General features: G+C 44.6%; 1 protein-coding gene across 5 annotated transcripts in view; it reads left to right on the forward strand.

The window, feature by feature from the left end:
- The window catches only part of B4GALT6 (beta-1,4-galactosyltransferase 6), a 68,202-nt gene that overhangs the window by 23,960 nt on the left and 22,907 nt on the right, over window positions 1–21,335 (forward strand). For all 5 annotated transcript variants that reach the window (XM_034996226.1, XM_034996228.1, XM_034996227.1 and 2 more), the window contains one exon: window positions 5,461–5,574. In XM_034996226.1, the coding sequence (XP_034852117.1) occupies window positions 5,461–5,574 (114 nt within the window). The remainder of the gene's footprint in view (window positions 1–5,460; window positions 5,575–21,335) is intronic.

Here is a 21,335-nt window from a genome sequence, read left to right on the forward strand (position 1 = left end):
TAAGTTGAAAAAAATTTCTTTTAGAAAGACTGTCATTGTACCTGATATTTTAATAGTATTGTAAAAATTTCATTAATTGGTCTTCTGCTTTAATTGGTCTTTGGAATAGTAGGTCGATGTTAGGAGCAGTTTAAACATTATAAAAGCTTCTTCAGGACTTGTCCTAGTTGAATAAGTTGATTGTGAAGGTGTTCGTTAAAAGTTCACTCAACTGAACAGAAATACTCAGCATCCTTAGATTCCTGTATTCGTATAAGGGAGTGCGGGACATCTGTGCATAATCGAGTTCCTTTCCTGGGGCATGAATAAGTTTTATGTGGGAACTCAGTTGCGCTTGATTAGGAGAATTGATTACTGGGTCAAGACAAACTCTCTCCCCCACCCACACTCCACAACTGGAAGACAAGAAAAAGGGAAATTCTCTTTTCCCCTTACCAACTCATAGTTTCAATACTGACCACACAACCACTGCCTACTTTGATTAGAGTTGGCTTACTTTTATGAACCTTTGAAAACTTTTCTCATGGTTCCTTTACTGGTGGTAAAACTGTTCTCAGGAGATAGTCCATCAGGTAGGAATTGGGTTTGGTTGTACGAGAGTCCTGGCTGCAGCGGCTTAAGCCCATGAGACTCTATGTTCTAATGTAAAAGAGATCCGGAAGTTGGATGTGTGGGGCGGTGGTGGAGAAAGTCTCCACACGCCTTCCATCTTCTGCTCTGTCACGGAGTTTTATAGTCTTCGAAGGTTGTTGTGGGGCTCCAGTCTTTCTATTTGTACTTGGGTTAGTAAGGAGGAGGAAAGGAAGAGAGAAGAAGAACAGAGGGACCCTTTTAAGAAGACTTCCCAGAAGTTTCACATGGTATTTCTGCTTCCATTGCATTGGCCAGGACTTTGTTGTAGGGACTGTAAATACAGTCTTTGAGCTGGGTACACTGGTGCTTTGAATGAAATTGGGGTTCTGTTACCTAAGGAGAAAGGGAAAATGGGGTTTGAGTAGGCAACTGTGAGACTCTGCTGTGTTCATGTATATTGAACAATTCATGTAGTCAGTATTCTTACCTAGATACTTGGAGACACAGCATTAAGAAGAACATCCTCCCTTTGTATGAGGATCTCAAGGCTTTGAGAAAGTTGGAAGCATACATAGTTACTTATAATGCAGTTGTTTATTTCTGCACAGACTTATATAGATATAATCTGTCAACAAGGAGACAATGGCCAAGAAGGTGTACTAAGAGCTAATTGAACTCTAGGGGAGACTTGATTAACATGTACTGGCTCATTTAAAATTTAACACTTGATGGCAATAGGTTGTGATATTTCTAAGTACATTTGATTTCAAAAAGGGGTTTTTAATCTTGTACCTGACTTTCTGAAGCACCAAGTGTAAATAGATACTACATATAGTATTTTTGCAAAGAAATCACATACTCTCATAATCAAATGATTATAGCCTTGTAGCTATGGAGTTAGTCAAATTAAGGAAACAAGATGTAATCAGTGAATAATTACCGAAGCAGATGATAAGGGTCATGCAGTGTTAGAACTGGTAGGTTGGTTAGAAATAGCCGAGCACACTTCCTTGTTTGATGGCCATGTGGTCTGAATCCTCAGACACCGCCAGACAGACACAGCAAGCCAGGGGTGAACGGACTAGAATTCTCACGGAGTTTCTGTACCTGCTTTAAGCTGCCCTTTGCAGGAAGAACAAAGCCCTTGAGAGTCCAATTTGGTGCGATTCTCCTTTTCCTATAAGTGATAAGGTCCAGTGAGAGCTGAGGAGGGGACCTGTCCAGCAGTTTTCATTCTGTGTTTCTCTTTTCTTCAGGTGTGGCTCTAGAAAAGAGGAAGAAGTTCTGGGGATCCCAGAACTCATTGTGTTTTCATCCATCCATTCATTAGATGAAATAATGTCTACATTTTAAAGCAGTTGTGGCAGATCCGTCTCAAATGCATCTATCATGCGTAACCTTTTAAAACTCCTGGGTTTGAAAGCAGTGGTTATACTTGATGGACCCAAGCACATTTGTGGGAATAATGATTTTGTGGGTTTATTACAGTATAGTCTCCAAAAGCTTAAATTATTGTTGGCTGAATGATCAGTTGTGAAGTGTTCATTTACAGTTATGTTTTTACCATGTTGTAGATACTTTGTTAGATACTGGAAATCAAAGGCAATTTGATTTAAAAAAAGAGGTATTCAGACTAGTGGCAGGGGTGGGTGGATAGACTTACACATGATATATTGGGATGACATAAGCAGCATTGGACACGGCACCCAAGGAATGCAGAGACTTTTCTGTAACTCTGGCAGTGAGTTGATCCTTATAATCATTTGTAATGATTTAGCCAAGAATAACACGTTTAGCTCCAAAACTTTGTATTTAAAGGAAGTGAATATACTGTTATTCCATGTCTTTGAGTTTTTTTTTTTTTTTTTAATTTAGTCCTTTAAAAACTGATCAAAGTGATACATGGGTTCTCTTGTGAAAGACTCAGTCATTCTAGCACCAAAATAAAAAGTGAAACAGTCCTCTAGGTCTTCTGCTGCCACCAGCCTGCCCAGGGGGAGCTTCCGTTAACAGTTTGTTTTGCAGAAATATCTAGAGAGCTTACAATTTCTGTGAGTTGGATGTAGATTTATAGAATCATAGCATATGGCTAAGAGAAGGGGCCCAAACATTAATTACAAGAAATAATAAATTATGCAAAATAAGAAAATACTCTAAAGTTATCTACATGACATTAAGAAATACTTGAGAATTTTGAGAATGTTAATATTTATCTGCCTCAGGATTATAAGAAAATGAATCTTCAGAATACATAAAGGCCAGGGACAACCTTATTTATCTTCTGTTTTTATTTTTATTTATTTATTTTTTTTAAAGATTTTATTTATTTATTTGAGAGAGAGAGAATGAGAGAGAGCACATGAGAGGGGGGAGGGTCAGAGGGAGAAGCAGACTCCCTGCCGAGCAGGGAGCCCGATGCGGGACTCGATCCAGGGACTCCAGGATCATGACCTGAGCCGAAGGCAGTCGCTTAACCAACTGAGCCACCCAGGCGCCCTATCTTCTGTTTTTAGATCCTACAAATGCATGGACTATACTAGCTGCCTAGTATAGTAGGAGTCCCCATAAATGCAGAAAAATTTTTTGAATATAACTTGAAATTTGATTTATATCTAGATATATTTTTAAAAAGCATCTTAAGGAAAGAATCAGAACTTTAATGGACTTACACTTATTTTATGTTCAGTATCTTTAAATCTTTCAGATGTGTATGGGGGCCATACAGAGTATGGACTACTAGAGGGGTCTCTATGCTCTTGGTGTGTCCCTGGGCTTACAAAGCAATTACTGTCCACTGAACGCCCCCTACCCTTTGGCTTGGAGGACTTTCCTATGAAGTGCTTTCTAGGGCTGCTCTGGAGAGAGCTCTTGGGAGGATTCTGTCACTGGGGCTTTCCCACTTTCCCATTTCCTGGAATAGGCCTTAGCGGTTGTACATCATTCGGCCCTACTTATCATCTTGGGGTTTCCTGGCAATAAATACACTTATCTTAAAACCTTCCCCATGCCCTGCCAAATTCATAACTGGGATTTCCGTGCAGTCCTTTGGAATTGGACCTTCTCCTCCAGCTTCTGTCTCCTTGTTGGTACCAGAACGCCTTACCCTCCGCAGAGCAGCCTCTGCAGGGTCCCTTCCAGCAGGTGTGCCTTCGCTCGGCAGTGCCGTCCTAGAGCCCAGGCTGCACCCCCTGTCAAGTCCATTTTGATGATAGTGAATATCTATGTCAGGCAAAAGGTTTGCAGGGTCAGTGTTTAGTGTTCTTTGACTCTTCTCATATACTTCATATTCAATTGTCAGGATTCTACCATCTTTCCCTAGGGAGAGGGTTTAGCTTTTACATTTTAGTAAGGTGTGTGATTTTTACCTTTCGCCTTTTGCTTGCTGGTCACTGGCAGACAGGCCTCTCTTTCAAGTCATATGCCTGTTCTCCTCTTTCTTTCTTTCTTTTTTTTTTTTTTTAAAGATTTTATTTATTTATTTGAGACAGAGAGAATGAGAGACAGAGAGCATGAGAGGGAGGAGGGTCAGAGGGAGAAGCAGACTCCCTGCCGAGCAGGGAGCCCGATGCGGGACTCGATCCCGGGACTCCAGGATCATGACCTGAGCCGAAGGCAGTCGTTTAACCAACTGAGCCACCCAGGCGCCCTATTCTCCTCTTTCTTATCTCTGCCTGCAGACCAGTTCAGATAGGAATAACTCCATCAACAGAGCAGATTACCGAGGTTGAAAGGATGTCTTTGCATTTTCCTAAAGTGTCTGCTAGAGCTTCATTTCCTGTGGGTACGTGGTTTATGATCCGGGACACAGACTCTCATTTAATCAGCTGTTTCCATGTCTTGTCTCTTACTGTACGTTGGTCTCATTCTCTTTGGCTTCCTCTGACATAGAGGAAACTAGCCGGTCATGGTTCTCAGACTTGCATCTTAGAACCTTGTTCCAGAAAGGGCTGAAACATGAGCTTTTTGGTTCCAAGTTGAAAATTTCTAAGGTTCTGAATGTCCTGGGTTAAGTCACGTGCACGGCTCTGAACCAGTCGCTCAGAGCTCCAGCCATTGAATAGGTATATGGGCCCGGGATTGTTCTAAGCAATTTGTGCATTTCTCTTATGGAAGTCTGAAAATGGCTACATGAGGTAGGCAGAGAAGAGAAACTACATCGTCTTGCCCTGTGCCACAAAGCTCGTGCATGTCGGAGCAAGGATTTGAACTCCACATTTCACTGTGGTGCTCTAACCAGTGCCCTCCATGCCGTAAAACTTGCAGTATCTAAAGATGACGGACCTAATGTAATACACAGCTCAGGGCTCCCCAAGGGACTGCAGCCTACGAGTTGGGAGCTTAAAGATTTAAAATGGACTGCGTTACGGAAGTTGAGTGGGTAAATCTCGTTCTTAAGTGTGGGGTGGTGAGAAAACAATACTCCCACCCCTCAACCTGGTGCTTACTAGAAGCATCGTGCCGTAGCTCTGTGGTCGTCCAGGATACCCTTGGCCATTGATAGTGGAGGGGATTCCCTGGTGTACTTTCCCAGTCCCTTTTGATCTTGCTCAGCCGGGGGGAGGGATGGGAGCAGGTGTTCTCATAGGGTCTCAGATGAGCCTGCTCTGTATGTGTGCACAGATGAGTCCAGGCTGCTCTCTAGACTTGTCCCCGAGTTCCCTTGGGAAATCATGCTGAGAGGTCCTTTCCAATAGCAGTGAAGGGTGAATGGGAGAGTAGCCACTGCAGCTGTGTTTGCTTTTCTCTGGTTCTTTATAGATAATTGCTTTTAAGTACCTCTGTAGATTGCATATTGCAGGTCTTCTTACAGTGATAGTGACATATTTCATACTAGGAGCAAAGCAGAAGGCAGTTTTTTGGTTGTAACTTCTTTCCTCTCTCTCCAAGATTATCCTGAAGGCAATAATTCAAGCGATTATCTTGTTCAAACAACAACATATCTTCCGGAAAACTTCACATATTCACCATATCTACCCTGCCCAGAGAAACTGCCTTATATGCGTAAGTGTCATCTAATTTTAACTTAACTCTTTGCTTGTATTATAATAAAGTAATAAAAACCACATGGTTTGAGCATACCACGCTCAGATCATTACTGTGGGTGCTAATATTCATGTTACGTGGCATGTAACCTCTGTTGTGAGTCTGATAGGTATTCTTACAGGTTATTTTAAAATTACTTTTTATACAAATAGATGGTTAGATAGAAAATGATAATGTTGCAAAGGTTTTAAGAATTTATATAAATGGTCTTAAAATTACAATTTTTTCTATAAGTTGCTCGCTTTTTTAAGAACTATCCATGTTGATACATACAGATGTCTGTTTTTTTAGCTACTGTATAGTACATCTTTGAATAAATGTACCACATTTCAGTTACCTTTTTCTCTGCTGACAGAAATTTAGGTTATTTCCACTTTTTTGCTATCACAAAGTACTGTTATAGGGAGCAGTGGAGTACAGAGTTCTCTGCATGTGGTGCATATGTGTTTGGGGGTTCAGACTTAGAACTGGAGTTGCTATATAGGCTGGCTTGGTTTAGCACCAAAGCAGCTGGACCAGTTTACATCCCCAACAGCAAAGCTTGAATGTACCATATTGATATGGATGGACTTTAAAATTTTTGCTAATCTGATAAAAATATTTTTTCTAATCTGTTAGATAAAAAGTGATACCTCGTTGTTTGAATTTTCACCTTTCTTATTACTAGTGGGTTCAAATAACTTTTTTTTTTTAAGATTTATTTATTTATTTTAGAGAGAGAGAGAGTGAGCAGAGCACAAGTAGGGGGAGGGGTGGAGGGAGAGGGAGAGAGAATCTCCAGCAGACTCCCCACTGAGCGCTGAGCCGGATGCTACGCAGGGTCTCCGTCTCCTGACCCTGAGATCAGGACCTGAGCCGAAATCAAGAGTCAGACACTTAACCCATTGAACCACCCAGGCGTCCCTCCAGTAACTTTTGATGTGTTTGTGAGTGGTTTTGCATTTTCTCTTCTGTGACTCAGTCGTGTGCTTTATCAGTTCCATATTGGTTAATTAGGTTTTCATATTAATTGATGGAAGTTCTTTACATATATTCCAATAGTGACCTATTGTCTGCGGTATGTGGTGTAACAGCTTTTCAAAGTCCCTGGCTTGTCTTTTCATTTTGTTTATGGAATCTTTTATAGAAGTTTAAGGTTATAATGTTTCCAGGTGTATCAGTGATGTTATTTAAAGTTTTTGCTTTTTGGTCTTAAGAAAGCTTTCCTTATTACTTGAAGGCCATACAAATACTCTTATTTCCTTCTAACAGTTTTACCATTTTTTTTAACTTTTTTTTTTAAGATTTTTTTATTTATTTGAGAGAGAGCGAGCACTAGAGAGAGAGCGTGCACGAGTGGGGCAGAGGGAGAGGGAGAAGCGTCAGCAGGGAGCATCAGCAGGGGGAGCAGCAGAGGGAGAGGGAGAAGCAGGCTCCCCACTGAGCAGGGAGCCCAACATGGGGCTTTATCCCAGGACCCTGAGATCATGACCTGAGCCGAAGGCAGACGCTTACCCGACTGAGCCACCTAGGCGTCCCTGTATTTAACTTTTGTGTATAATACGAGATAGAGATCAAGATAGTGAATTTTAAATGTGTATTTTTTCAAGATTATGAAGACAATGTGTCCTCACTGAAAAGCCCGCTGTAACTGCTCGGAAGCTGCAGGGCTTGCATTCTGACATTTTGTCCTTCGTATATTCCCTCCCCTAATTTTAAGCACACTCTTTCTATATAAGCTTGTATGTTAATTTTTATATAATTAAAATTTAAGCGAACATCCTTGTGAATTGCTTGTTTACCCTTGGGTTCTAAAGTAGTATCTGAATGTGTTTTTTATGTCTTTACACGAGTATTCTTTATTGAGGAAATTAGCCTTCACCTGTCATTTGTAGGATGTTTTTTCAGTTTATTGTTGGTAAGTTGTTGACGTTACATAGCTATAATAAAAAAGAGTCACCTTTCAATGTCATCTAAGGCATGGTTCTCAAATTTTGGGGTACATCAGAATCAGCCGGGTAGTCTTTTAAAATACAGATTGTTATGCTCCATTGTCAGAGTTTCAGACTCTGTAGATCTCGAGGAGGGTCTGAGAATCTTCATTTCTAATGAGTTCCTAGGTGCTAGTCACCCTTAGGCCACACTTTGAGACCCACTAATCTAGAATAGATCCTGGTTCTACTGAACCTGGGTGACTTTTATAATTCCTGGTCCCACCCCCTAAGTGATTTTATTAACCTGACAGGGGGCATGGGTATTTAAAAAAAATTCTCAGTGGCTTCTAATCTAGCTGTCTCTTTGCTGTCTTATAGTAGAGAAGGAAGCTGTGATTTTTGTGGCTGTGTATTTGTCATTACTTTGTTTTTGTAGCCTTGGTTTTCTAAAAATGAATGTTTTTGTGTGTGCAGGACTGAAACCACTAAGTAAAGTTCTGTTGAAATATTGATTACAATAATTTCATTTTCATAATTTGCATATTCAAGGATTTATAGTTTTAGGAAATCTTTCTGTTCTTGGTGTAGTTGCCATTTTCTTAATTACTGCTTTATGGGTACTAATGAAACTCTGTTTAAAAGCATCTGCCTGCCAGGCCTTCCTACTAGCCCTGTCCTCCTCCAGGCCCATAACTCGTAATTGCTCCTGTCCTAGTGCTTGAGAGATTGTGTCAGGGCTGCTGGGCGCTGCCTTTTCTCTGAATGTCCTGGTGCTACTGTTCCTTGTCACTGCTTCCATCAGTCTTGCGCTCTTCACAAGAGAGAACCACACTGGTTTGGCAAGCCACCTTGTCACCTTGTCACAGAAGGCCTCCTCATGGGCTCCTGGCTTTGGGCCTGGCACCAACCCCATGTCCAATTAGAAAATCGACCACATACCAATAACTGCTTAGAAAGGGGCTGTGGGTACCGCCAATGTAATGAGACTTCTTCCATCCAGGAGAGCCCCTTCACTTAGTCGTGTGACCTCTACAAAGTAGAGCTTCACTTGACCTATCTGTAAAATATGGGAGTATAATATCAACATCACAGTGTTGCAAGGATACAAGCTTGAAGCTTGACAGACATTAGTGTGATATTCCCTTTCTTTCTCACTACTTAGAGGGAACCAGACTTTGTAATGATCAAGGGAATGAGAAACCTAGGACAAATGGATGGGGTTGAGGGGTTCTGTACTTAGCTCTGCATCCCTAATTTATTTTTAATTAACAGGATTATTTTCCATCCATAATAGAGAACAGCATACTAAAATACCTAGTGTAAAATCTTATTATAATATCATACAAAATAATTGAATACAGTACTTCCCTCAACAATAGTTAAAGGAAGTCTGTGTAGGAAGAAGACCTCCTTTGATGAAAACTGTCCAAGTATGAATGATACCTAATTTTCCTATATTCACCAGAAGTGAAGTTAAGGCTTAAAATTGGTGTTTGATTAGCTAGCTATAACTTTTTTTTTTTTTAATTTTTCTCTAGTGTAACAATGGGACTAGAAGCACTGGATTGCCATAAAGATAAAGTTGGAACTTTTCCAATTGGAATTCAGATAAAATTGATTTAATGGATTTCAGCAATATTTCACATTCAATCAGTTACACTCTAAAATCTATTTTGTGTGCATTATTTATACAATATGAATGACTTCTTTGTCAGTGTTAGTATTTATAGATTCTCCAGAGGGCTTAATCCACTTTCAGCTTTTTAAAATTTATGTGAGACTCTGCATGCTAACAAAGTAAAGTAGAAATTTCACTTTATCTAGAGGTTAAAAATAGTAAGTGCTTAGCATGGATATTTTGATTTTTCTGTGTAAAGTAGAGCCAGAAAGTGTCATTTGTATACTTTGCAGTAGACTTACCTGGAGTTTTCCTATCTTTTAATTCTTAAATAGAATACATTTGCAGCAACTTTCATGTATTCTGTCCTTACTGTTTGTGGAATAGTTCTCTTTAGGGTTTAAACCTGATAATTGCAATATTGCTAGACTTAGGAACATAACAAAAGCTATAAGGACTTTTTGATATGAGTTTAAATAATTCAAATGAAAATCAGCAAAGAGGGAGAAGGTAAATAAATACACTTAAAGAGAAGCTCAAAGACTGTTTAATGTGACAAAGCATCATGCATGTGTTTTTGTAAAAAGAGAAATGGGAGCCATTTTGAAGTAAACGACATGTAGTGGCCCTGGGTTGTTCCCAGGGACAGGCAGAGGAGAAGCAAAGCTAACTATGATCCTGTGTCTACCAGCCAGAGCAGGTAACATGCTCAGAGAAAGGCAGTGTGCTCATTGATATGAATGGTTTATTGTGTGATGGAAGGAGTCAGTGGTTTATTCTAGAAGGAGAAGGGAGATTTCAGTGAGAGGGGTGTTGTAATTGGGTCTTGCAAGATCATTCAGTAGGCAGCTGAGGTAGGTGTCAGAGCACGAAGGGTTCTGTGTTTTGAGAACAGAGGGTGGTCTGCTGTGACCAGGGTAGGTGCTTGGTGGGGCGTGTGGGAAGTGAGACTGGACAGGGAGGTGAGGGGCCTTGAGGGCCTTGTGGGTTCCGTGAATCCCTGGGCATCCATGAGATAGGCCTCAGAGGGAGCAGAGCCCCTGAGCGTATATGCCAAGGGTTGATTTATGGCCTGTGTGCATATCTGGAGGGTGAGGGTGCACAGTTTTCAAAGGGTTGGGGACAAAAAAGGCTAAAACAAAAACAAAAACCACTGCTTTAAGCAGATGAATAATGTGACTAAGATGGTATTCAGAAAGATTATTCTGATGAGAAGTTGAAAAATGGATGAGAGTGGGGAAACACTGAAATCTGAAAGCCCAGTGAGGAGCTTTCTGAGGAGGCCAAGAGAAATGACAAGAGCATGTGCGGAAACCGTGGCATTGGAGGGAGGACGGGGCTCCAGGGAGAAGCTCCAGGGGTGCCATTGGCCGGATGTGGTGACCAACTAAGGGATCAGGGTTCATGAGCAGGTTTCTGGCTTGGCAACTGTCACTGAAACAAGTAATGCAGGATAAACATCACATTTGGAGAATGGGGAAGTTAATGAGGAAGTTAGTGTTGGGCCCGTTCTTTTTAAAGCTCAGGAGAGTTGATGTGGGGTCTGAATTTCATCAGAGAGATCCAGGCTGGAAATAGAGGAAGTGAGACAGAATGCTGAGAGTGGGTCCCTGGAGAACATCTGCACTTGCTGGGGGGAAAGGGTTGTCCGTCTGTAGAAGAAGGGAAACAGTCGGGCAGAGAGGCGTCAGAGAACAGTGTCCCAGAGGCTAACGAGAAGAGAGTTTCCAGGAGAGAGTGTTCTGTCTTGTGACATACCTCAAAGCAGCTGGAAGGAAGACCCGTGAAGAGCCATAGAATTTGGCATAAAGAATTTGGCATGAATTTGCCACAACAAGCACAGTCTCAGTAGAGTAGGATAGGGTAGGGTAAGAGACAACATGTACTGTCTGGAGAAGTGACTCAGAGGTGTATAAAAACTAGTTGGTTTAAAAAAAAAGTTTGGTGGGAAAAGGAAGCAGAAGGGGGTAAGGTATGTGGAGGAGGTGAAGGCAAGGAAGGAACTCTTTGGGAAGATGAGGATTTGAGTGAGTTTTAGGCATTACAGAGAGACAAGAGATGGGAAGTATAAGGGAGCAGGAGGGAAGGATCCACGGAGCCAGATTCTGGAGACATGTACAGGAAACAGAAATATGCTGAGGTCAAGGAATTAGCCTTGGAAAGTAGGAACCGCCTCTCCTCTGAGGCAAGAGTACAGTTCATTTGGAGATGAGGTGGAGAAAGTTAAGGGGGTTCAAGCCTGTTGATTCTGTGTCCTAATGAAGTGGGACGCCACATACATATGAGAGGTTGACCAAGAAGGACTGAGCAGCATGAAAGGGAGAAGTAAATATTTAAAAAGTGGTTGTAGGGGCGCCTGGGTGGCTCAGACGGTTGAGCGTCTGCCTTCAGCTTGGGTCATGATCCCAGTGTCCTAGGGTCAAGCCCCACCTCGGGCTCCCTGCTCAGCGGGGAACCTGCTTCTCCCTCTCCCTCTGCCTGCTTCTTCCCCTGCTTGTACACTGTCTCTCTCACTGTCAAAAATAAATAAAATCTTAAAAAATAAATAAATAAATAAAAAGTTGTTGTAGGGAATGAAGAGTGGAGTCAGCTAATCACAAGTTAAAGGTGACTAACTGGTTAGCCAAGAAAGCACCCCCCCCCACTAGCCTGGGGGGTCAAAATGCACAAATATTGTGACACTTGTTTTTGTTGAGGGCTTACTGTGTTCAAGGCAATGTATTAGATAACTATCACTTATGATGACATTAGTGTATGTGCTTATGTGATTTTCTTTAGTGGTATTTATTGGGTAGAGGATTCAAGCATGGACAATTATTGATCAGGTGTGTCAGGTCAGGAAGGGAGGGTAAGTAAGAGTATTTGTGAGTGAATAGGTGTGGCTTAGTCCATTTGGGCTGCTAAAACAAAAATACTATAGACTGGATGGCTTAAGCAGTTAAGTATTTCATAGTCATGGAGGCCGGAAGTGTAAAGATTAAAGTGCTATAGCAGATTCAGTGTCTGGTGAAGGGCCTGATTCTTGGTTCACAGATGGCCATCTTCTGACTGTGTCCCCATGTGGTGGAAAGGGCGAGGGATCTCTCTGGGATCTCTTTTCTAAGGCTCCTAATCCTATTTATGAAGGCTTTGTCCCCATGACCTAATCACCTTCCAAAGGCCCCACCTCCTAGTACCATCATATTGAGGGTTAGGATTTTGAGGGTAGGAATTTTAGAGGACACAAACATTCAGCCCATTACAAGGGTAGAGCTCATGGAGCTGTGTTTCTCTAAGCATGGTCCAGGGGTCATCTACACCAGAATCAGCTTGGGATACTGGTTAAAAAATGTCAGCCTCTAAGCCAAACCCCAGATCCATAGAGAAGGTCAGGTTTCCTGGCTGCAAACCCCAGAATACAATTAGGCTTGATTTAAGGGGAAGGGAACCTGTGAAGAGGTATCGGGCAGTCCTCAAAAAACCTGGGTGGCCCAGAGTTAGGGTTAGAGGCTGAGCAGCTACGATGAGGCCCAGACACCTGTGAGGCATCTCTTTCACTCCGCAGAGGTCACAGTTCCCACCACGGTGCTCAGGTCTGGAGACCAGAGGTGCCCCTAAAGCTGGAAGCTTCTGCCACTGCTTTTACCAAAAGGTGGTTTTGTAAAGTGCCCCCGTCCTCCTGGTGTTCTCTTCTGATTTAAATACTCCTGCTGGTGCAGGTGGTCATGTGACTGCTTCTGTCTGCTGGAGAGGACGGGAGAGTAGATTCTAGCTTCTTCCTGTGGGAGGCAGGACTCGGTGGTGAGCAGTTCAAGCACTTGAAGCGTGTTCACGTAAAGCTGGGTGGCTGCAAACATGGTTCAGGGGTGTCTACTGATACAGCAGCTTTGAGAATGGGGCCAGGAACCTTCATTCTAAACGGCCCTGCCTGCTGGTTCTTAGCCATACCACCAAATTTAGTGAGCTGCTTGATTAGAAGCCAGATAGATGGGGGAAAGATGAGAATAGAGCAGAGAGAACTTGACGCCAGAGCTGACTGGCTTTCAACTCTGACACTGCCCATCATTCTAGGTGACAGTGATGCTTAGGGGGTGAATACAGATCTGGGTTTGTAAGGATGATGGACAGGGAGGAGAGAGTGCCTCCCTGTCAGTAAACAAGGCTGGATACTAGAAGGTGGTATGATTAACCATCATAAACTTCAAAGGGGGTGAATTTATGAAAGAAGGAAGTAAGCGTTTTTTTGTAAAGTGTAGGTATAAGTCTGCGGAATACCTTCTTTTATCCCTGCCTCCAAGACTGTAGACCTAAGAAAGTGAGCACTTAACACACTTCGAAAGGAAGAACACTTGTTCATTTAAGATGAGGAGTGGGGTGGTCGTTCTAGAAAAAACACTGAGGTGCCACATATGGAAATTTCTTGGTAATGAAATGGTTCCAGAAAACACATTTGCCATCACAAGAGGAGTATATGACATACCATATTTTCTTTTCTTTCTTTCTTCCTTTTTTTTTTGACATGCCGTATTTTCTTGACAAGACACACCATTAATTTTATAATGGCTTTTTGGGAACAAGGAAGAAGCAGTACATTAAATGCACACATTGTGGGGTATGTCCCTATGTCAGGATGCTAAAACATAAATGAGTGCACGTGTCAGAGTTGAGGAAATAAGTAATAGTTGTGGATGGTGACACCAGAAGTGGTTGTCAGCTTTGCAACAGTTGGGGACTAGGAAAACCATTTGGAAGAGTGTGGTAAAGGCTGTGAGACCTTCAGGGCTGGAACAAAGGCTCATTGGGTGGGTTAGAAGGCAAAGGTGGGGACAAAAAGCAGACTGTTACCTGCAGGTTTCAGTTAATCATTCAGAGTCAAGTGGGAGAAAACCATAAGCAAGGGAGGAAATCGGGTGTTAACAACTGTGTTTTGGGGGAGGATTAGGGGATGAGAACTTGGGCTGGCTGAGGGCTCTTATTTTGGGTCATCTACATGGGGGACACCTTTTGCACCAATGTCTTATAGGCGTATTTTAGCACCTGATGGAGCCAGCGGGTGGAGACACAGGTAGAAAGGAAGCAGAAGAAAGAGAGGTGAGACAGAATTTGGACATAGCTGGCTTTGCCCTTCCTACCCATTCATTTATCCATTCGTTCGTTCATCCATCCAGTGTCCAGGCATTGGTCATGCATGGCTAAAAACCACTCTGTGTTTAGAATACTTAGATTTGGGGGCGCCTGGGCGGCGTTAAGTGTCTGACACTTGGTTTCAGGTCATGATCTCAGGGTCGTGAGATTGAGCCCCGCCTCGGGCTCCATGCTCAGTGAGGAGTCTGCTTGAGAATCTCTCCCTCCCCCTCTGCCCTTCGCCCTGCTTGCACGCTCTCTAAATAAATAAATAAAATCTTTAAAAAAAAAATTCCAGAAGTTGAGAAGCCTAAGTAATTCCCCATTGGGAATAGGCAGTTTCTAGTGTTGGCTCCAAAGAGGGCAGTGGGTGACTGGGGACAAGATGACTGATGTAACCAAATAGCCTCGAGCTGTGCAGCCCAGAGGGTGCGGGAGAGAATGTGCTCTCTTGTCATAAAAGTCATCTTTTGACTTTGGAGTGGAATTCACCTGATGGGATATTTCTTCAGGAAATTCAGGTCTTTCTCAACACTGTCATCAGATCGTTGGGCTGTGCACATTTGAAACCCTGAGGCTGAAGTGGTGATAAAAAGCCAGGGTATCCAGAATTAGGCTTTAGATACCAAAAAATAGATAATAGACCCTAAGCTGAGTGAAGTAGTCATGGAAAGCTGTTGATTTATAGGGAAAACAACTCTCTGGCTAGAGATAATATATGCCTTAAATTTTACTTGGAATGTAAGAGAAAATGTAAATATAGGTAATCCATATGTATTGACTATTCTTTTAAGAATTATATTTTAATAGAAAAAGTAATATCCTAAGTCATGTCATGTGATACCTTAAGTGCACACTACCATGAGCCCATGGTTTGGGCCTGCACATACCTAATGGTCCCCAGGCCCATTTAGGTTTCCAAACTGTGTGGTATTATTGCGTGTCTTGCTAATTCAGCATTAAGAGATTGTAGTGAATGTCGAATATAACCAATGATGCAACTAAGTTTTTCTTGCACATGAAAGAAAGAGTTTGGCACGCAGGCTTTGTTGCCAGGACTAATGGACTGCTTACACTTGACTTTCATTCTTCCACCTGACCCCAGGTGAGGCCCTGCTCTTTTCTTTCTAATCTCAGTTCCGCCTTCCAAACGGTGAAAATCAAAATTTGATGGCACTACTAGATACATTGATTTCAGCAAATATATTTATTTTTCGAGCTTTTAATTTCTAATTGGGGAATGAGCACACATTCTCATTGGAAGAGCTCTGATTAGCACAGGTGTGGCGTGAAGATTGGGGGTTCTCTGTGGAGCTCAGTGGGTCCTTCCTCCCCAGTTGCCCTTGAAATCTCAGCAAATGAAATAAAGGGGGCTAGCCTGGCTGATGGCTTACTTCTCTACAAGGAAAGAGAGATGTGTCCTCTCCTGGTTTCAAAGCACTGGAATGCTTCTTTGAGTGGGACCCGAAGGGGACATCCAGTATGTAAAGGACGTGAAAGTAGCTTCAGTGGGTGCAGTGAGGGGAGGACCCCCAGTCCTCCCTGACCACAGGCTCACCTTGAGAGGTTTTCTCTCCTGAGGTTTGTTTGGAAACCACATCACCAGTAGCTCATCTGCTCAGTGCCTCTTGGCCATTCTCTGTAATATGCTCCTTTCTCTTCACTTCCTGTGCCTGGGGTCTTTCCCCCAATACCATGTGTTGAGAAGGGGGAGCTGGTGTATTAAGAATATGCAGATTATGACCTGCTGAATGAGGAGGCACAAGCCACCCACATGGGGTTGGCAGCTAGCTCCCTCGGCATCCGGGCTCCCACTTTGGGGAAGTGAAACCCAAACCCATGGGGTCGTTCTGACTGAAGTTACAGTTTTAGTACAGCCCCACAAAGGCAGTCGAGTCACAAGATGTAATTACTTACAGATCCCAGAAGCAAGGGGGTGCAGTGAGCTGGGGGAAGGGCAGTCCTGTGTTCCAGGCGGAGTGAGCAGGAGGCAGAGCAGGGGAACCAGCACCTGTCACTTATAGGGTGGCTGGGGCAGAGGTCGCTTCACTTTTCTGTGGGCTTCATTCTAAGTGATTATTTTAAAAGGTGCCCTGGCAAAAGCAAAGCAGGAATTTATGGCGGAAATCCTAAACTCATGTCCTTATCTAAGTGTCCAGATTCTGGGTGTGAGCAGGGTTATCATACTTTGAAATGCCTAGGCAACAATTCAGAAAAACAGAGTTGTTTTTTCAGAAGAACAATGGTTGTTTTTCTCATCACAATTGACCCTGTGATGCCTAGGCATTAATCTTGAGGGAAAATCATAGGCACTATCTGGACAGTGACGATATTAACCACTGGCAGGGTTTTGGTCACCCAGTGCATGAAACACTTGAGCAAAGCAAAAATGCCAATCAGCAATATCAATAGACAAAGAACAATTTGAAATGCTGTCCGTAACCGCCCTCACCATTTGCTGGGATCCAACCAAGAAAATAAACCAAAGCCTCTGGATAAGGTTAAAGTAGGTATTTGATGAAACACTTGGATGAGATTGTGGAATACTTGTACCTGTTGGGCCATCTTTTGTAAATTTGTCTGAAGTTTTCCAGAATTATTAATATACTTGTAGCAGGTGGGGCCCTTTCCAGCACATACAGCTCCTTCCCTGGCCAGTAGGTAACCTAAAATGGTTATCCGTTATCCGAACTGTCTGTGCTAGAGAATCATGTTGTTGTATCAGGCTAGTCTTTGGTGTTACAGCCCCGTGTGTTCAGCAGGGCGGCTGACAGGTTGGTATTTGTCTTTACTAATTTGTTGTTGTGTGCCCCGTGCGGTGGCATCTAGCCCAGTTCCAGTGAGGGTTAGCAGCAGACCTCGGCTCAGGGGCTGGATTCTGCATGGTTTTGACATGAGGGAGCAGAGATGGTTGCGGGGTATTGTGTTCAGTGATTTTAAGACTAAAGTACACTGGTATGACTAGACAGGACTCTGGGGGCTGGCATGGAGGCAAATGCATTGGAGGTTGAGCGAAGAAGTGCACGTAGAGAGAGCCATGTATGTGTGACGGCCCCAGCGCACCGTACCCACGGTGGACACGAACTGCTTAATCAGGGAAGCCAAGATAAGTTGGAGGTTCCTTCTGGATGGTTGGGCCTTAAGGCCCAAGACCATGGGGGTTGTTCTCCTTGGGACGAGGTGGAGATGGAAGATTACAAACGGCACTGGGCAGGGCTCCTGCCAAGTATCCCATAGTGTACTGCAGAATGTCCTGCATGAGAGCACCTGAGCAGCATAGAGAGAGGCCAGGCAAAGCCATAGGGATGCATGGGGGCGGGCCCTTCTGCTGGTCGAATGGGGACAGGGTTGGTAAATCAGCTTGGTAGGCCACTGACTCAGGAAACCGCCTTTGTTGAGCCTGGTAACATGCCTAGCAATTATATTGGCCCCCAAAATGAGCTCCAGTTTCTGCCTATTGTATAAAAATATGAAAACTGTTGGCAGGCTTGAATGGAGGACTATTATGTGTGTCCTAGTGGATAATTAGAGAAATATATGGGTGATTGTCCCCCAGAAAGAGAGACAAACTCTGGGGAACTGCTGGGTCCCTAGGGCAGTGGCCTTAGCAGCTTCCACTCTTGGAGGTCAGAGTATGGGACCCCAGATCCTGCCACCAGGGCTGGGACATTCTAAGGGGTGATGGCGTTTGCCCTCATGGTGGGCTGGCAGTCTTTTGAAGAGCTCACAGCACCTGAGCAAAGGCTTCTGACTTGTATTTGAGTTGTCTCAGAGTAGAGACCCCTGATCTCCAGAGTTGCCCATACAGAGGGGCCTGTTGGTCATCGTATGCGGGAGGGAGCTGAGTCGAGGAGCCACTCCTCGAGGGAGACTAATAAGGGGCTTGGAAGCCTTTATATCTCCTAGGTCCCTCTGTTGGGTTCCTAGCTGAAGGGGCAGAGGGGCCGTTTGCCTTTACTGGCAAACAAGATTTGGCCTTAGGGAAAATTATCTTTTTCATGTCTAGCTACAGCATTGGTGTGGTCTAATGCCTATTACGCTGTAGTGAATTATAACCCCTCAATTACAAGGCGCGGAGGGGAGCTTTAAGAAGAAACCCAAGTTAGGAGAGGCAGAGATGCTTTCTCCTTATCCCTGTGGACTCTGGACGCTTGTGGGGGAGGTCTTTTCCTGAGAGTCTCTTCCCTTTTTTGTCTTCATCTCCTGCCTTGATAGCTCAATTCATTTGGGAGTGCTGTCGCTGTGGTGACAAGTTCGGAGTCTCTTCTAGGGTGTCTCTAATAAAATAGGCCTTCAGTACCTTGAGTGGTTTGTTTTGTTTTTTGGTTTTTGTACAAATTGTGAATTTTGGGGTCTTTGGCCAATCTGGCCAGGTCAGGCATCTCAACTGCTGAAATCAACAGGTCGGAGCCGGTTCCAAAGACCTGTAAGAGCCAATTAGCATCCTTCTCCCCCTCTCCACGGGCAGATTTTCCTAGAAAACCTTGGCATTTCTACCCTGTATAGTTACTTGTCTCTTTCTTTTCACACTGGTGGTTGGACGTTCTGGTTGGAAGGATACTAACAAGGAGCACCTGGGACTGAGGTTGCCTCTTCCCTGACTCATATGCTGCTACCTCCTGTTCTAGGTTATCCCGACCGACCCTCCAGGTGGTCGGGGTTTACCTCCACCAGTGCGACATTAGCTGATGTGTCCCGAACCTCAAGAAGGGAGCAGCCGCGATGAGGCGTATGATATGCCCCACAAGCCATTTGAGCAGGGGTCCTGCAAGTGTCTGGTAGTTTTTCCAGCCTCCTCTGGGAACTGGGAAGGAGCTGCTGCCATGTGTTCAGGGGCCTGCCCTTAGTGAGAATTCGTTTTGCTGTACCATGCCACGGGCGGGCTCCTGATACCCCGTGGGGCTGGGGGCCCGTTGGCCGTAGCCGCCGGGAACGAGGCAGCATGGGAGGTGCACCACGATGCCCCGCGCAGCGCTCCCTGTGTTGTGCGTCAGGGCCGACTCTGCAGGCTCCACACCCCAGTCCTGACCATGAGCGCCGTAGGCCCAGCAGCCAGCCTCCCCTTGTGGCACTGACCTGAGGGAACTCCCCGTGCTCCCAGGATCTGATAGCCCGCGTCCCCTGTGCCTGCCTGGGGGAAGGAGGCAGAGCCCTGGTGTTCGTGGGTATTAGCTCACCTTGGCCCAGTGCTGGGACTTCCGCATGCGAGTACTGCCAGTTACCTCCAGACCTGCCACACAGCGGGGGCTTGTTTGGAGACTAGTGGGAAACACACCCACCTCAGACGGGGCCTGCTGGGGGTCGGTCTTGCAGGGGAGTCTGACTTCTACAGCAGCGACAGTTCAGGGTGGGGATTTGTGGCAGCGCCACAGACTGCCAGCAAGCGGGGGCTCCTTCCAGGGGGACGAGCGGTCTGGGAGAGGAGGTTAGTAAGCCATTTGCAGCCCCGGGGCCTTGTATGGGGACACGCACTGCACCCACAGTCACATCCTCATTGCCAGTTACCCAGATTGTGACTTGCTGCCACATGGGGTTGGCAGCTAGCTCCCTCGGCATCCGGGCTCCCACTTTGGGGAAGTGAAACCCAAACCCATGGGGTCGTTCTGACTGAAGTTAGTCTCAGTACAGCCCCACAAAGGAAGTCGAGTCACAAGATGTAATTACTTACAGATCCCAGAAGCAAGGGGGTGCAGTGAGCTGGGGGAAGGGCAGTCCTGTGTTCCAGGAGGAGTGAGCAGGAGACAGAGCAGGGGAACCAGCACCTGTCACTTACAGGGTGGCTGGGGCAGAGGTCGCTTCACTTTTTTGTGGCCTTAACTGTAAGTGATTATTTAAAAAGGTGCCCTGGGAGAAGCAAAGCAGGAACTTATGGCAGGAATCCTAAAGTCACATCCTTATCTAAATGTTGGGACTCTGGGTGGGTGTGAGTAGGGTTATCATACTTTGAAGTGCCTTGGCAGCAACTCCGAGAAACAGAGTTGTTTGTCCCATCACACTCTGCCCCACCCCACTAAATCTCTTCTCTCTCTGATCACACTTCCAGTGTTCCCAGTGTGGCAGTCCTGTCTTGGAGGCCTGTCCCCTCCCCCTCACACCCCCCAATAGTAATGTTGCTGTGACCCCTGGCATGACAGTGTCATGCCACTGGGTCATCTTTGGCCTTCAGCCAGTAAGAGATTGGGATTTCAGAGGAAAGAGCAATTAAAAAAAAAAAAAAGGCACATGGGAAGTCTGCTGAGGGACCCCGAGGAATGTGCATGGTGGGGCAGCTGGACGGGAAGTGAACTCTGGGTGCCTCGAGCATTAGAGAAGGCGGTGGCCACCGGACGCCCTGCCCAGCGAGGAGAGAGGTAGAAGGCTTGCCTAATTTGCCAGTGCATGCGTGTTTGAGATGAGAACTAACCTAAATGAGACTGGAGAGACCTGCTGACCATGGTGATCTCCACTGGGCCAGGTCCTGTCAAGCTGGAAAATAGGCAAAGAAATCGGTGTCACGGTGCTTGAAGAATCCCGGCTTCGGTGACTTCTGTGAACTGCCTGTAATTTAGCCTAATGACTGTCATTTTAGCAATCACACATACCATTAAGTGCATCAGATTTATTTGTGTGAATTTTATTTGATTACGGTGGTAGGTTCTGTTTTTGTCAGCGGAGTCAGTAATTAGGCTGATCAGTCTCACGTCATGACCTGCCCTTTCTCTGCAAGTTCATAGGTTACTCTTTCCTTTAGGTGAATCTTGTCACATGAAAGGCTGGGTATTTGGTTGTAAAAGACCACATTGTCAGGAGAACTGGCAGACATGAGAAGATTGCACATTTTTTCCCAGCATACCCTTTGAAACGTAGACATTTGTATTTTGAAATACTTCTCTCTGGCATGCCTCAGTGCTTAATGAATTTTTTTTTTTTTAAAGATTTTATTTATTTATTTGACAGAGACACAGTGAGAGAGGGAACACAAGCAGGGGGAGTGGGAGGGGGAGAACAGGCTTCCCGCGGAGCAGGGAGCCCGATGTGGGGCTCGATCCCAGGACCCTGGGATCATGACCTGAGCCGAAGGCAGACGCTTAATGACTGAGCCACCC

The sequence above is a fragment of the Mirounga leonina genome, unplaced genomic scaffold (assembly GCF_011800145.1).
Source record: "Mirounga leonina isolate KUSES-001 unplaced genomic scaffold, KU_Mleo_1.0 Mir_93, whole genome shotgun sequence".
In the NCBI taxonomy this organism is placed as follows: domain Eukaryota; kingdom Metazoa; phylum Chordata; class Mammalia; order Carnivora; family Phocidae; genus Mirounga; species Mirounga leonina.